The sequence below is a fragment of the Bombina bombina genome, chromosome 1 (genome assembly GCF_027579735.1).
Source record: "Bombina bombina isolate aBomBom1 chromosome 1, aBomBom1.pri, whole genome shotgun sequence".
In the NCBI taxonomy this organism is placed as follows: domain Eukaryota; kingdom Metazoa; phylum Chordata; class Amphibia; order Anura; family Bombinatoridae; genus Bombina; species Bombina bombina.
This window is the reverse complement of record NC_069499.1, coordinates 181,490,552-181,507,413: the sequence shown is the minus strand read 5'-3', so window position 1 is coordinate 181,507,413 and position 16,862 is coordinate 181,490,552. Positions and strand designations below refer to the sequence as shown.

Here is a 16,862-nt window from a genome sequence, read left to right as displayed (position 1 = left end):
TACTAAATGTATTGATTTCCCCTTAAACAGTAAAGATCAGTCTTTATCTATAAAAGAATTGTCACCAGAGGGGTCTGTCGAGGGGGAAGTTATGCCGACTAACTCTCCCCACGTGTCGGACCCTTCGCCTCCCGCTCAAGGGACGCACGCTAATATGGCGCCAAGTACATCAGGGACGCCCATAGCGATTACTTTGCAGGACATGGCTGCAATCATGAATAATACCCTGTCAGAGGTATTATCCAGATTGCCTGAATTGAGAGGCAAGCGCGATAGCTCTGGGGTTAGACGAGATACAGAGCGCGTAAATGCTGTAAGAGCCATGTCTGATACTGCGTCACAAACAATATGCAGAACCTGCGGACGGAGAGCTTCAGTCTGTGGGTGACGTCTCTGAATCGAGGAGACCTGATTCAGAGATTTCTCATTTTAAATTTAAGCTTGAGAACCTCCGTGTATTGCTTGGGGAGGTATTAGCTGCTCTGAATGACTGTGACACAATTGCAGTGCCAGAGAAATTGTGTAGGCTGGATAAATACTATGCAGTGCCGGTGAGTACTGATGTTTTTCCAAAACCTAAAAGGCTTACAGAAATTATTAGTAAGGAGTGGGATAGGCCCGGTGTGCCCTTTTCCCCACCTCCTATATTTAGAAAAATGTTTCCAATAGATGCCACTACACGGGACTTATGGCAGACAGTCCCTAAGGTGGAGGGAGCAGTTTCTACTTTAGCAAAGCGTACCACTATCCCGGTTGAGGACAGTTGTGCTTTTTCAGATCCAATGGATAAAAAAATTAGAGGGTTACCTTAAGAAAATGTTTATTCAACAAGGTTTTATTTTACAGCCCCTTGCATGCATTGCGCCTGTCACTGCTGCGGCGGCATTCTGGTTTGAGGCCCTGGAAGAGGCCATCCATACAGCTCCATTGACTGAAATCATTGACAAGCTTAGAACTCTTAAGCTAGCTAACTCATTTGTTTCTGATGCCATTGTTCATTTGACTAAACTAACGGCTAAGAATTCCGGATTCGCCATCCAGGCGCGTAGGGCGCTATGGCTCAAATCCTGGTCAGCTGATGTGACTTCAAAGTCTAAATTACTCAACATTCCTTTCAAGGGGCAGACCTTATTTGGGCCTGGTTTGAAAGAAATTATTGCTGACATTACTGGAGGTAAGGGTCATACCCTTCCTCAGGACAGGGCCAAATCAAAGGCCAATCAGTCTAATTTTCGTGCCTTTCGAAATTTCAAGGCAGGTGCAGCATCAACTTCCTCTGCTTCAAAACAAGAGGGAACTTTTGCTCAATCCAAGCAGGCCTGGAAACCTAACCAGTCCTGGAACAAGGGCAAGCAGGCCAGAAAGCCTGCTGCTGCCTCTAAGACAGCATGAAGGAGCGGCCCCCTATCCGACAACGGATCTAGTAGGGGGCAGACTCTCTCTCTTTGCCCAGGCGTGGGCAAGAGATGTTCAGGATCCCTGGGCGTTGGAGATCATATCTCAGGGATATCTTCTGGACTTCAAAGCTTCTCCTCCACAAGGGAGATTTCACCTTTCAAGATTATCTGCAAACCAGATAAAGAAAGAGGCATTCCTAAGCTGCGTACAAGATGATTGTAATGGGAGTGATCCATCAAGTTCCGCGGACGGAACAAGGACAGGGGTTTTTAATCAAATCTGTTTGTGGTTCCCAAAAAAGAGGGAACCTTCAGACCAATTTTGGATTTAAAGATCCTAAACAAATTCCTCAGAGTTCCGTCATTCAAGATGGAAACTATTCGAACCATTTTACCCATGATCCAAGAGGGTCAGTACATGACCACAGTGGACTTAAAGGATGCCTGCCTTCACATTCCGATTCACAAGAATCATCATCAGTTCCTGAGGTTTGCCTTTCTAGACAGGCATTACCAATTTGTAGCTCTTCCATTCGGGTTGGCTACAGCCCCTAGAATTTTTACAAAGGTTCTGGGCTCACTTCTGGCGGTCCTAAGACCGCGAGGCATAGCGGTGGCTCCTTACCTGGACGATATCCTGATACAGGCGTCACGCTTTCAAATTGCCAAATCTCATACAGAGATAGTTTTGGCATTCCTGAGGTCGCATGGGTGGAAAGTGAACGAAGAAAAGAGTTCTCTATCTCCTCTCACAAGGGATTCCTTCCTAGGGACTCTAATAGATTCTGTAGAAACGAAAATTTACCTGACGGAGTCCAGGTTATCAAAACTTCTAAATGCTTGCCGTGTTCTTCACTCCATTCCGCGCCCCACGGTGGCTCAGTGCATGGAAGTAATCTGCTTAATGGTAGCGGCGATGGACATAGTGCCATTCGCGCGCCTGCATCTCAGACTAGGTTGGGGTGCAGTCTGGAATTCCCTGAAGGCTCAGGGTTCATGGACTCAGGAGGAGAAACTCCTCCCAATAAATTTTCTGGAGTTAAGAGCAATATTCAATGCTCTTCTGGCTTGGCCTCAGCTAGCAACACTGAGGTTCATCAGATTTCAGTCGGACAACATCACGACTGTGGCTTACATCAACCATCAAGGGGGAACCAGGAGTTCCCTAGCGATTTCAGAAGTCTCCAAGATAATTTGCTGGGCAGAGACTCACTCTTGCCACCTGTCAGCGATCCATATCCCAGGTGTAGAGAACTGGGAGGCGGATTTTCTAAGTCGTCAGACTTTTCATCCGGGGGAATGGGAACTCCATCCGGAGGTGTTTGCTCAATTGGTTCTCCGTTGGGGCAAACCAGAATTGGATCTCATGGCATCTCGCCAGAACGCCAAGCTTCCTTGTTACGGATCCAGGTCCAGGGACCCAGAAGCGGCACTGATAGATGCTCTAGCAGTGCCTTGGTTCTTCAACCTGGCTTATGTGTTTCCACCGTTTCCTCTGCTCCCTCGTCTGATTGCCAAAATCAAACAGGAAAGAGCATCAGTGATATTGCTAGCGCCTGCGTGGCCACGCAGGACCTGGTATGCAGACCTAGTGAACATATCATCCTTTCCACCATGGACTCTGCCTCTGAGTCAAGACCTTCTAATACAAGGTCCTTTCAATCATCCGAATCTACTTTCTCTGAGACTGACTGCATGGAGATTGAACGCTTGATCCTATCAAAGCGTGGCTTCTCCGAGTCAGTAATTGATACCTTAATACAGGCACGTAAGCCTGTCACCAGGAAAATTTACCATAAGATAAGTCGTAAATATCTTCATTGGTGTGAATCCAAGAAATTACTCATGGAGTAGGGTTAGGATTCCTAGGATATTTTCCTTCCTCCAAGAGGGTTTGGACAAAGGATTATCAGCTAGTTCTTTAAAGGGACAGATTTCTGCTCTGTCTATTCTTTTACACAAGCGTCTGGCAGAAGTTCCAGACGTTCAGGCATTTTGTCAGGCTTTAGTTAGAATTAAGCCTGTGTTTAAAGAAGGAACGTCTTTTGCATAATCTAGACGTAGTCCGTGCCTTTAAGTTTTACTTACAGGCTACTAAAGATTTTCGCCAAACATCTAACCTGTTTGTTGTTTACTCTGGACAGAGGAGAGGTCAGAAGGCCTCGGCAACCTCTCTTTCTTTTTGGCTTCGGAGTATAATCCGTTTAGCCTATGAGACTGCTGGACAGCAGCCTCCTGAAAGGATTACAGCTCATTCTACTAGAGCTGTGGCTTCCACCTGGGCCTTTAAAAATGAGGCCTCTGTTGAACTGATTTGCAAGGCTGCAACTTGGTCTTCGCTTCATACTTTTTCCAAATTTTACAAATTTGATACTTTTGCTTCTTCGGAGGCTGTTTTTGGGAGAAAGGTTCTACAGGCAGTGGTTCCTTCCGTTTAAGTTCCTGCCTTGTCCCTCCCATCATCCGTGTACTTTAGCTTTGGTATTGGTATCCCACAAGTAATGGATGATCTGTGTACTGGATACACTTAACAAGAGAAAACATAATTTATGCTTACCTAATAAATTTATTTCTCTTGTAGTGTATCCAGTCCACGGCCCGCCCTGTCCTTTTCAGGCAGGTCTAAATTTTAATTAAACTACAGTCACCACTGCACCCTATGGTTTCTCCTTTCTCGGCTTGTTTCGGTCGAATGACTGGATATGGCAGTGAGGGGAGGAGCTATATAGCAGCTCTGCTGTGGGTGATCCTCTTGCAACGTCCTGTTGGGAAGGAGAATATCCCACAAGTAATGGATGATCCGTGGACTGGATACACTACAAGAGAAATAAATTTATCAGGTAAGCATAAATTATGTTTTTTATTACCGCCACTACCAGTCAAAACTAAAACACGCCTCTATTGTAGGTGTGTGTTATTGAACCAATCAATCTCTTGTGTGACCTAATGTTATGGCTACACCCCCATCAGAGCATATATCGCGTCATGGACCTGAATAGCTAACGGGGTTACTGAAACCATCGGAATAGGTAAAGGGGTATATGAACCCTGATAACGAGTAGCCAACTGACTTACTATCGAATCTAATGTAATACTGCAATGGTAACACCTATTGTGCAAGATGTGATCTCACTGTGCCCCTGTATTCCTAAAAATGGAAAGGTACCCGATATAAGCATACTCACATACATACCGAACCGTTTACAATACGGTATAGTTACGGGAATTGCATATGCAAACTCTGCTGTGAACTAAATACTGTGATCAATAGCACCCTATTTAACTATGTGTGTACATGACTTGCATATATATATATAAAATTACACCAATATTATTATTGGATCTGCGTGAAGAGTCATTTCTTCTGTTATGTGTGATCAGTCCACGGGTCATCATTACTTCTGGGATATAACTCCTCCCCAACAGGAAATGCAAGAGGATTCACCCAGCAGAGCTGCATATAGCTCCTCCCCTCTACGTCAGTCCCAGTCATTCTCTTGCACCCAACGACTAGATAGGATGTGTGAGAGGACTATGGTGATTATACTTAGTTTTTATGACTTCAATCAAAAGTTTGTTATTTTAAAATAGCACCGGAGCGTGTTATTACTTCTCTGGCAGAGTTTGAGGAAGAATCTGACAGAGATTTTTTACTATGATTTTAACCGGAGTCGTTAAGATCATATTGCTGTTCTCGACCATCTGAGGGAGGTAAAGGCTTCAGATCAGGGGACAGCGGGCAGATGAATCTGCATTGAGGTATGTGGCAGTTTTTATTTTCTGAATGGAATTGATGAGAAAAGCCTGCCATACCGTTAAAATGACATGTATGTATACACTTCAGTATTCTGGGGATGGTATTTCACCGGAACTACTGTGTTAAAGGTCACTAATCCTTTTAATAACTATTCTCATGTTAAACGTTTTTGCTGGAATGTAGAATCGTTTACATTGCTGAGGTACTGTGTGAATAAATATTTGGGCATTATTTTCCACTTGGCAGTTTTTTGCTTTAATTGTGACAGTTTCGTTTCTCTTCACTGCTGTGTGGGAGAGGGAGGGGCCGTTTTTGGCGCTCTTTGCTACGCATCAAAAAATTCCAGTCAGCTACTTTTATATTTCCTGCATGATCCGGTTCATCTCTGACAGATCTCAGGGGTCTTCAAACTTCTTTGAAGGGAGGTAAATTCTCTCAGCAGAGCTGTGAGAATTCTTATAGTGACTGTGAATAAAAAACGTTGTTTTGTTTTCTTATGTACAAATTTAATTAGTGTTGTTTTTTACTAATGGGAACAAACCTTTGCTAAAAGTTGTGTTGTTTTAAAGTTTGATGCTATAACTGTTTTTCAGTTCATTATTTCAACTGTCATTTAATCGTTAGTACCTCTTTGAGGCACAGTGCGTTTTTTTGCTAAAAAAGATTATAACCAAGTTGTAAGTTTTTTTGCTAGTGTGTTAAACATGTCTGACTCAGAGGAAGATATCAGTGTCATTTGTTCCAATGCCAAGGTGGAGCCCAATAGAAATTTATGTACTAACTGTATTGATGCTACTTTAAATAAAAGTCAATCTGTACAATGTGAACAAATTTCACCAAACAGCGAGGGGAGAGTTATGCCGACTAACTCGCCTCACGCGACAGTACCTGCATCTCCCGCCCGGGAGGTGCGTGATATTTTGGCGCCTAGTACATCTGGGCGGCCATTACAGATAACATTACAAGATATGGCTACTGTTATGACTGAAGTTTTGTCTAAATTACCAGAACTAAGAGGCAAGCGTGATCACTCTGGGGTGAGAACAGAGTGCGCTGACAATGCTAGGGCCATGTCTGATACTGCGTCACAGCTCGCAGAGCATGAGGACGGAGAGCTTCATTCTGTGGGTGACGGTTCTGATCCAAACAGATTGGACTCAGATATTTCAAATTTAAATTTAAATTGGAGAACCTCCGTGTACTACTAGGGGAGGTCTTAGCAGCTCTCAACGATTGTAACACCGTTGCAATACCAGAGAAACTGTGTAGGTTGGATAAATACTTTGCGGTACCGGCGAGTACTGACGTTTTTCCTATACCTAAGAGACTAACTGAAATTGTTACTAAGGAGTGGGATAGACCCGGTGTGCCGTTCTCACCCCCTCCAATATTTAGAAAGATGTTTCCAATAGACGCCACCACTCGGGACTTATGGCAAACGGTCCCCAAGGTGGAGGGAGCAGTTTCTACTTTAGCTAAGCGTACCACTATCCCGGTGGAGGATAGCTGTGCTTTCTCAGATCCAATGGATAAAAAATTAGAGGGTTACCTTAAGAAAATGTTTGTTCAACAAGGTTTTATATTACAACCCCTTGCATGTATCGCGCCGATTACGGCTGCGGCAGCATTTTGGATTGAGTCGCTTGAAGAGAACCTTAGTTCCTCTACGCTAGACGACATTACGGACAGGCTTAGAGTCCTTAAACTAGCTAATTCTTTCATTTCGGAGGCCGTAGTACATTTAACCAAACTTACGGCTAAGAACTCAGGATTCGCCATACAGGCACGCAGGGCACTGTGGCTAAAATCCTGGTCAGCTGATGTTACTTCTAAGTCCAAATTACTTAATATACCTTTCAAGGGGCAGTCCTTATTCGGGCCCGGTTTGAAAGAAATTATCGCTGACATTACGGGAGGTAAGGGCCACGCCCTACCTCAAGACAAGGCCAAAGCTAAGGCTAGACAGTCTAATTTTCGTCCCTTTCGGAATTTCAAAACAGGAGCAGCATCAACCTCCACTGCACCAAAACAGGAAGGAGCTGTTGCTCGTTACAGGCAAGGCTGGAAGCCTAACCAGTCCTGGAACAAAAGCAAGCAGGCCAGGAAACCTGCTGCTGCCCCAAAGACAGCATGAACCGAGAGCCCCCGATCCGGGACCGGATCTAGTAGGGGGCAGACTCTCTCTCTTCGCCCAGGCCTGGGCAAGAGATGTTCAGGATCCCTGGGCACTAGAGATCATATCTCAGGGATACCTTCTAGACTTCAAATTATCTCCCCCAAGAGGGAGATTTCATCTGTCAAGGTTGTCAACAAACCAGATAAAGAAAGAAGCGTTTCTACGCTGCGTACAAGATCTGTTAACAATGGGAGTGATCCATCCGGTTCCGTGGTCGGAACAAGGACAAGGGTTCTACTCAAACCTGTTTGTGGTTCCCAAAAAAGAGGGAACTTTCAGGCCAATCTTAGATTTAAAGACTCTAAACAAATTCCTAAGAGTTCCATCGTTCAAAATGGAAACTATTCGGACAATCTTACCCATGATCCAAGAGGGTCAGTACATGACCACAGTGGATTTAAAGGATGCTTACCTTCACATACCGATCCACAAAGATCATCACCGGTATCTAAGGTTTGCCTTCTTAGACAGGCACTACCAGTTTGTAGCTCTTCCATTCGGATTGGCTACGGCTCCAAGAATCTTCACAAAGGTTCTGGGTGCCCTTCTAGCGGTACTAAGACCGCGAGGGATTTCGGTAGCTCCGTACCTAGACGACATTCTAATACAAGCTTCAAGCTTTCAAACTGCCAAGTCTCATACAGAGTTAGTTCTGGCATTTCTAAGGTCGCATGGATGGAAAGTGAACGAAAAGAAGAGTTCCCTCTTTCCTCTCACAAGAGTTCCATTCTTGGGGACTCTTATAGATTCTGTAGAGATGAAGATTTACCTGACAGAAGACAGGTTAACAAAACTTCAAAATGCATGCCGCGTCCTTCATTCCATTCAACACCCGTCAGTAGCTCAATGCATGGAGGTGATCGGCTTAATGGTAGCGGCAATGGACATAGTACCTTTTGCACGCCTACACCTCAGACCGCTGCAATTATGCATGCTAAGTCAGTGGAATGGGGATTACTCAGATTTGTCCCCTACTCTGAATCTGAATCAAGAGACCAGAAATTCTCTTCTATGGTGGCTTTATCGGCCACACCTGTCCAGGGGGATGCCATTCAGCAGGCCAGACTGGACAATTGTAACAACAGACGCCAGCCTACTAGGTTGGGGCGCTGTCTGGAATTCTCTGAAGGCTCAGGGACTATGGAATCAGGAGGAGAGTCTCCTTCCAATAAACATTCTGGAATTGAGAGCAGTTCTCAATGCCCTTCTGGCTTGGCCCCAGTTAATAACTCGGGGGTTCATCAGGTTTCAGTCGGACAACATCACGACTGTAGCTTACATCAACCATCAGGGAGGGACAAGAAGCTCCCTAGCAATGATGGAAGTATCAAAGATAATTCGCTGGGCAGAGTCTCACTCTTGCCACCTGTCAGCAATCCACATCCCGGGAGTGGAGAACTGGGAGGCGGATTTCTTGAGTCGCCAGACTCCTCATCCGGGGGAGTGGGAACTTCATCCGGAGGTCTTTGCCCAAATACTTCGACGTTGGGGCAAACCAGAGATAGATCTCATGGCGTCTCGCCAGAACGCCAAACTTCCTCGCTACGGGTCCAGATCCAGGGATCCGGGAGCAGTTCTGATAGATGCTTTGACAGCACCTTGGAACTTCAGGATGGCTTATGTGTTTCCACCCTTCCCGCTGCTTCCTCGATTGATTGCCAAAATCAAACAGGAGAGAGCATCAGTAATTCTAATAGCACCTGCTTGGCCACGCAGGACTTGGTATGCAGATCTAGTGGACATGTCATCCTGTCCGCCTTGGTCTCTACCTCTAAGACAGGACCTTCTGATACAGGGTCCATTCAAACATCAAAATCTAACTTCTCTGAAGCTGACTGCTTGGAAATTGAACGCTTGATTTTATCAAAACGTGGTTTTTCTGAGTCGGTTATTGATACCCTGATTCAGGCTAGGAAGCCTGTTACCAGAAGGATTTACCATAAAATATGGCGGAAATACCTATACTGGTGCGAATCCAAAGGTTACTCCTGGAGTAAGGTTAGGATCGCTAGGATATTGTCTTTTCTACAAGAAGGTTTAGAAAAGGGTTTATCAGCTAGTTCATTAAAGGGACAGATTTCAGCTCTGTCCATCTTGTTACACAGACGTCTGTCAGAAAATCCAGACGTCCAGTCTTTTTGTCAGGCTTTAGCTAGGATCAAGCCTGTGTTTAAAGCTGTTGCTCCACCATGGAGTTTAAACTTAGTTCTTAACGTTTTACAAGGTGTTCCGTTTGAACCCCTTCATTCCATTGATATAAAAATGTTATCTTGGAAAGTTCTGTTTTTAATGGCTATTTCCTCGGCTCGAAGAGTCTCTGAGTTATCAGCCTTACATTGTGATTCCCCTTATCTGATTTTTCACTCAGACAAGGTAGTTCTGCGTACTAAACCTGGGTTCTTACCTAAGGTAGTCACTAACAGGAACATCAATCAAGAGATTGTTGTCCCATCCTTGTGTCCAAATCCTTCTTCAAAGAAGGAACGTCTTTTACACAATCTGGATGTAGTTCGTGCCCTCAAGTTCTACTTGCAGGCAACTAAAGATTTTCGCCAAACTTCTTCCTTGTTTGTCGTTTACTCTGGACAGAGGAGAGGTCAAAAAGCTTCTGCTACCTCTCTCTCTTTTTGGCTTCGTAGCATAATACGTTTAGCCTATGAGACTGCTGGACAGCAGCCTCCTGAAAGAATTACAGCTCACTCCACTAGAGCTGTGGCTTCCACTTGGGCCTTTAAGAATGAGGCCTCTGTTGAACAGATTTGCAAGGCTGCAACTTGGTCTTCGCTTCATACTTTTTCCAAATTTTACAAATTTGACACTTTTGCTTCTTCGGAGGCTATTTTTGGGAGAAAGGTTCTTCAGGCAGTGGTTCCTTCTGTATAATGAGCCTGCCTATCCCTCCCGTCATCCGTGTACTTTTGCTTTGGTATTGGTATCCCAGAAGTAATGATGACCCGTGGACTGATCACACATAACAGAAGAAAACATAATTTATGCTTACCTGATAAATTCCTTTCTTCTGTTGTGTGATCAGTCCACGGCCCGCCCTGTTTTAAGGCAGGTAAATATCTTTTAAATTATACTCCAGTCACCACTTCACCCTTGGTTACTCCTTTCTCGTTGATTCTTGGTCGAATGACTGGGACTGACGTAGAGGGGAGGAGCTATATGCAGCTCTGCTGGGTGAATCCTCTTGCATTTCCTGTTGGGGAGGAGTTATATCCCAGAAGTAATGATGACCCGTGGACTGATCACACAACAGAAGAAAGGAATTTATCAGGTAAGCATAAATTATGTTTTTCCAATTCTTGAAATATGCCCAAATTTGGAAATTTCAAAGGGTTGGACAAAATGTTAAAAATGTGAATATGCAGCATTTATGCTTCTAAATTGCTATAAGTAACTAAGGAAAGCGTGATGCTTTTAAAATTCTAATTGAGTGTCTATATACAATTGTGGATTATGGTGCCCTGTATATAACGAGAACAATAAGGTGTGTTCATCCATATGATGACTGTGATTAGTGTTCTCGGCATGTGCAAAATGTGCCTATAATTCTGATTGAGTGTCCAGTGTGACCGAAGCTCTAACAAAAAATAAAATCCAAACCTTTGTATTCTTATGAACTAATGTGTGTGTTAATGGGAGTGATATCTAAATATCGTATTGCCCATAATTGCCTAACATACCTATGATGATGATAATGTGTCTAGTTGCCAAATCTTTTGACACATCAAATACCTGCCAATAGAGGCGTGAATAATATTAGTATATATGACCGTTAAAATCACATATATGTTCATATGTTCACACCATTGGTACAATGATCATTTATTACTTATACTAAACTAATACACATATTGAACAGGATCCTATCTATACAATATTTTCATTCATAGGGTAAATACCCTTACATTAATAAAAAACATAGAAAATATATATGTGTGTGAATGTGACATACACAATACATACAAGCACATATATATATATATGACACATATATCAAATATACACAGATGTGCAACGTAAAATGGGTCCTAATTCTAAAAAATATAATAATAAAACATAAATCCTGATCCTATTGTCTATTGGAGACGATGTCTTACTGTTGTAATATATTCCATATCCTACCAGATATCTAAATAGTTAATATTGTGGAATATATTACAACAGTAAGACATCGTCTCCAATAGACAATAGGATCAGGATTTATGTTTTATTATTATATTTTTTAGAATTAGGACCCATTTTACGTTGCACATCTGTGTATATTTGATATATGTGTTATATATATATATATATATATATATATATATATATATTTGTATGTATTGTGTATGTCACATTCACACACATATATATTTTCTATCTTTTTTATTAATGTAAGGGTATTTACCCTATGAATGAAAATATTGTATAGATAGGATTCTGTTCAATATGTGTATTAGTTTAGTATAAGTAATGGTCACACCATTGGTACAATGATCATTTATATGAACATATATGTGATTTTAACTGTCTTATATATACTAATATTATTCACGCCTCTATTGGCAGGTATTTGATGTGTCAAAAGATTTGGCAACTAGACACATTATCATCATCATAGGTATGTTAGGCAATTATGGGCAATACGATATTTAGATATCACTCCAATTAACACACACATTAGTTCATAAGAATACAAAGGTTTACATTTTATTTTTTGTTAGAGCTTCGGTCACACTGGACACTCAATCAGAATTATAGGCACATTTTGCACATGCCGAGAACACTAATCACAGTCATCATGGATGAACACACCTTATTGTTCTCGTTATATACAGGGCACCATAATCCACAATTGTATATAGACACTCAATTAGAATTTTAAAAGCATCACACTTTCCTTAGTTACCTATAGTTATTTATAGCAATTTAGAAGCATAAATGCTGCATATTCACATTTTTAACATTTTGTCCAACCCTTTGAAATTTCCAAATTTGGGCATATTTCAAGAATTGGAATATGACTCTTCACGCAGATCCAATAATAATATTGGTGTAATTTTATATATATGCAAGTCATGTACACACATAGTTAAATAGGGTGCTATTGATCACAGTATTTAGTTCACAGCAGAGTTTGCATATGCAATTCCTGTAACTATACCGTATTGTAAACAGTTCGGTATGTATGCGAGTATGCTTATATCGGGTACCTTTCCATTTTTAGGAATACAGGGGCACAGTGAGATCACATCTTGCACAATAGGTGTTACCATCGCAGTATTACATTAGATTCGATAGTAAGTCAGTTGGCTACTCGTTATCAGGGTTCATATACCCCTTTACCTATTCCGATGGTTTCAGTAACCCCATTAGCTATTCAGGTCCATGACGCGATATACGCTCTGATGGGGGTGTAGCCATAACATTAGGTCACACAAGAGATTGATTGGTTCAATAACACACACCTACAATAGAGGCGTGTTTTAGTTTTGACTGGTAGTGGCGGCAATAAAAAACCCGGTTTTAAACATTTTCAGTATGCCTGATGAAACGGCCAGGAGAGCCGAGAAACACGTTGCAATACTGACACAATTATATCCTTGCTTGTTTTAATGACATTGTTATATTCTAAGGCTTGTATGCTATTTAATAATATTAAAGTGTTATTTGGTTTTACACAAAATACTTTTTGCCTTGAATGTACACGCCGATAAACAAGCAAGCCACTACCAGGAGTTGGCGGAGTGCTGCATACCGGAGAGAGCCAGCTGGGTTGCTCTGATTACCAGCCCGTTTCCACAAGCACATTGGTGTGCTCGTATACTGTGTGAGTACCCTGTGCATGTAATACCAGCAGTTCATTGTATCCAGTTCATACAGATACACACATTTGTGCGCCTCTTTCTCACCCTTATCTATAGAAGTCCTTTCTCTTCCTATAACCTTCGGTCGAATGACTGGAGGTGGAGGGTAAGGGAGGAGCTATATATACAGCTCTGCTGTGGTGCTGTTTGCCACTTCCTGTTAGCAGGAGGATAATATCACACAAGTAAGGATGAAATCCGTGGACTCGTCATATCGTAGAAGAAATCAATTTATCAGGTAAGCATAAATTTCCTTTTTTCAAAAATGAGGCCTCTATAGATCAGATTCGTAAGGCGACTATCTGGTCCTCCTTGCATACTTTTTCCAAATTTTACACGTTTGATGGTTTTACTTCTGCTAAAGCAGCCTTCGGGAGAAGGGTTTTGTAGGCTGTGGTGCCCTCTGATTAGGGTCAATCTTTGTTTTTTACCCTCCCGTTAGCATTTAGTGTCCTCTGTAGCTTGGGTATTGTTTCCCACAAGTAATGGATGCAGCTGTGGACTCTCCCTGTTTTAAGAAGGAAAACATAAATTATGACTTACCAGATGATTTCTTTTCCTTCTATACAGGGAGAGTCCACAGCTCCCGATCGTGTTCTCCGATGGGCGACCCTAAATTTTATTTTGTTTTCTTCTGGCACCTTTTTCACCCTGATATTTCTCCTACTGTTTCCTTGTTCCCTCTGCAGAATGACTGGGGGATGAGGGAAGTGGGGGAGGTATTGAAGCCTTTGGTTGGGTTGTCTTTGCCTCCTCCTGGTGGCCAGGTTCTGTATTTCCCACAAGTAATGAAAGCAGCTGTGGACGCTCCCTGTATCGAAGGAAAGGAAATGATCTGGTAAGTCATAATTTGTTTTTTTAGAATTTAATATTGAGCAGTTACAGATTGTTGCACCAGTAGTTTGACCTTCCTCAGTAATAATCTGTAATGCTTATTTCTTAAGATATGGCAAGTCCACAACGTCCTCAATTACTAGTGGTAATATCTCTCCTGGCCAGCAGGAGGAGACAAAGAGCACCACAGCAAAGCTGTTAAATGTCACTACCCTACCCATAACCCCAGTCATTCTCTCTGCCTCTGTCAATAGAGGAGGTGACGTTTTGGTGTCTGAAGAAAACTTCAGTTGGGTTTAGCCGTACTCCACATTGGTCTCCTCAGTAGGGCAGTGGTGGCTTTAAAGCACGCAGTTAGGAACTTGTAAGGTGGGCCTTGCTACGTTTTCCTAACATATTTGCTGCCCATGGTATAGAAAGCCAGAGTTGGTTACTCTGTTCTTTCTTTTTTTCCCACAGGTCTCTGTGAGGAATGTGTCCTCTCATACCGGGTGAGCTGTCCTCCTGCCGGACGGCTAGATACAAGTAAGTGCTTTTCTATCTTCTCATTAGGAAACTAGCACTTTTAAGATTCCCTTCAGCTGTAAGGGGACAAACAGATCTTGAGTAAGATTGATTGTGGCAAAATGCAGTCACTGTTATTGAATGTGATGGGAGACTGTATGGGTTAAACCTTCTTATAGTTATGAAGGTATTAAACCTATTTTTAGTTGGCTCACTTGTCTCTGGAGAATAGTTTGTAAGGGGTTAAATTATTTTTTATTCAGGGACTGTGTGTCAGTTTCTGTATGCATTCTCTGTTACTGTTTGCCTGCCGGGCAGTGAGTAAGACCCTCTCAGTGACAGCAGCCGGAGGACGGGCTTAGTCTGAGTGGGCTGGTGGTTCTCGCGGGCTTCCGATCTGTGTGTTTTGCAGTTAGTTTTCCCTGCGGCTCACTTGATCATCTTCCTTCCGCTCTTAACGATCGGAGCAGTTTTGGCTCTAGCATGTAGCTTTTGTACGGTAGACATCAGAAGCCAGTTTTAACTCCTTGGAAACGGAGGGGGCAGGGTAAGCACCTCCGTTTAGCTGAGGTGTAGAGGTTATGAGGTTATTTTAACTAAAGAACCGTTCTGCCCAGAGGTTCTTTAGCTGCTTTCATGAATACGTGTCTTTTGTGCACAGAGGTCCAGATTGTCTCCCCTATGCAATTTTGTTCCTCATGTGTTAAGAGGACATTAAAATGCAAAGATAAATTATTTTCTACTGAGCCTAATGTCTCTCAGGTTTATGCTGTTAAGGCAATGCCACAGCTCTCTTCTCAAACGTCCATAGTCTCTTTGGCGTTACATACAGTGCCTTGCAGTTCCTCTCAACCTCCTGGAGGGGTTTATTTGCAAGCAGAAATTGCTGCCCTACGTTAAAAGGAAACCGCAAGAAGAAAATGAGAGATTCAGATAGTAAGGTTTCTGCTTCTGCTGCTATCACCGGATTTGCTCTTCCTTATGAGTCTGATGAGGAAGATACTTCTCTAGCCTCTGAGGGTGAAATCTCAGATTCGCACAGTATAATTCCTTCATCTGACGCTGAAGTTGCAACCTTCAGATTTAAGCTAGAACACCTCTGTATACTGTTAAAGGAGGTTTTGATTACGTTGGATGACTCAGACACTCCTGTCATTGTTAATCCTAAAAAATCTAGTAAACTGAATAAATACTTTGATGTTCCTTCCTCTCTGGAGGTGTTTCCTGTGCCAGACCGTGCTACGGAGATTATAGCACAGGAATTTGGAGAAACCAGGGTTACCTTTTCCCCCTTCTCCTATCTTTAAAAATTTTTTTTCCAATCGCTTACTCCATTAGAGAGTCATGGCAATCAGTGCCTAAGGTAGAAGGGGCCATTTTTACACTGGCTAAGAGAGCTACTACTCCTATTGAGGATAGCTGCTCTTTTAAGGATCCTATGGACAAAAAGCTTATTTGAACAAGATGTACGTTCATCAAGTCCTGCAATGGCATCCTACTGGTTTGACGCCTTGTCTTACTCTCTTCAGGTGGAGACCTCTTTAGAAAAGATGCAAGACAGGATTATGGCTCTCAAGATAGCCATTTCCTTTATTACCGATGCTTCCATGCAGGTTATTGGACTGGGAGCCAAGATATCTAGCTTTGCTGTTCTATCCTGCAGGGCATAGTGGCTGAAATCTTGGTGATGTTTCTTCTAAGTCCAAGCTTCTGGCCATTCCTTACAAGGGTAAGACCTTGTTTAGTCCTGCTCTGGCAGAAATTATTTCTATTACGTGTGGAAATGGGTCTTTTCTACCACAAGACAAGAAGAATAGGTTTTAAGGGTCATCAAAGTAATTTTCATTCCTTTTCGTAATTTCAAAGGAAAATCCTCTTAACCTTCTTCCAAGCAGGAACAGGCCAAGCCCTCTTGGAAGCCCAATCAGTCTTGGAACAAGGGGAAACAATCAAGGAAACCCGCAGTTGATTCTAAAAAAAATGAAGGGTTTGCCACCGATCCGGGCATTCTTCATCCACCAATGTTCTTTCTTTAAGGTTTTTGGCACCTGGTGATAAAGGTGAAGCTTCACAATCTGATAGAACATGTGAGGCCATGTTAGAGCTGATGAAGGATAGCCGTTTGGGCCCATTAATCCAGATCATAGTGCTTTCTCTGCATTTTTTTGTGGACACATATAGTTTCCTGCCTTTGTTTAATGAATTGGGTACTTGTAAAGCGCGTTTAATCACCCGTAAGGGTCTCAAGGCGCTGCTCATTTTATCGACCTCGGAAGGATGAAAGGCTGAGTGGACCTCGCCGGGGATTAAACCTGCAACCCTCAGGTTGCTACAGAGCA

At 42.6% G+C, this 16,862-nt stretch overlaps 2 protein-coding genes across 5 annotated transcripts in view; both read left to right on the top strand.

Moving 5' to 3' along the window:
* The window catches only part of BAZ1A (bromodomain adjacent to zinc finger domain 1A), a 762,668-nt gene that overhangs the window by 408,453 nt on the left and 337,353 nt on the right, over nucleotides 1-16,862 (top strand). The window lies entirely within an intron of this gene.
* The window catches only part of LOC128645029 (uncharacterized), a 99,605-nt gene continuing 90,280 nt past the window's right edge, over nucleotides 7,538-16,862 (top strand). The window contains exon 1 of the mRNA XM_053697760.1: nucleotides 7,538-10,610. Coding sequence (XP_053553735.1) covers nucleotides 8,006-10,213 — 2,208 coding nt within the window. The 5' untranslated portion in view covers nucleotides 7,538-8,005 and the 3' untranslated portion in view covers nucleotides 10,214-10,610. The remainder of the gene's footprint in view (nucleotides 10,611-16,862) is intronic.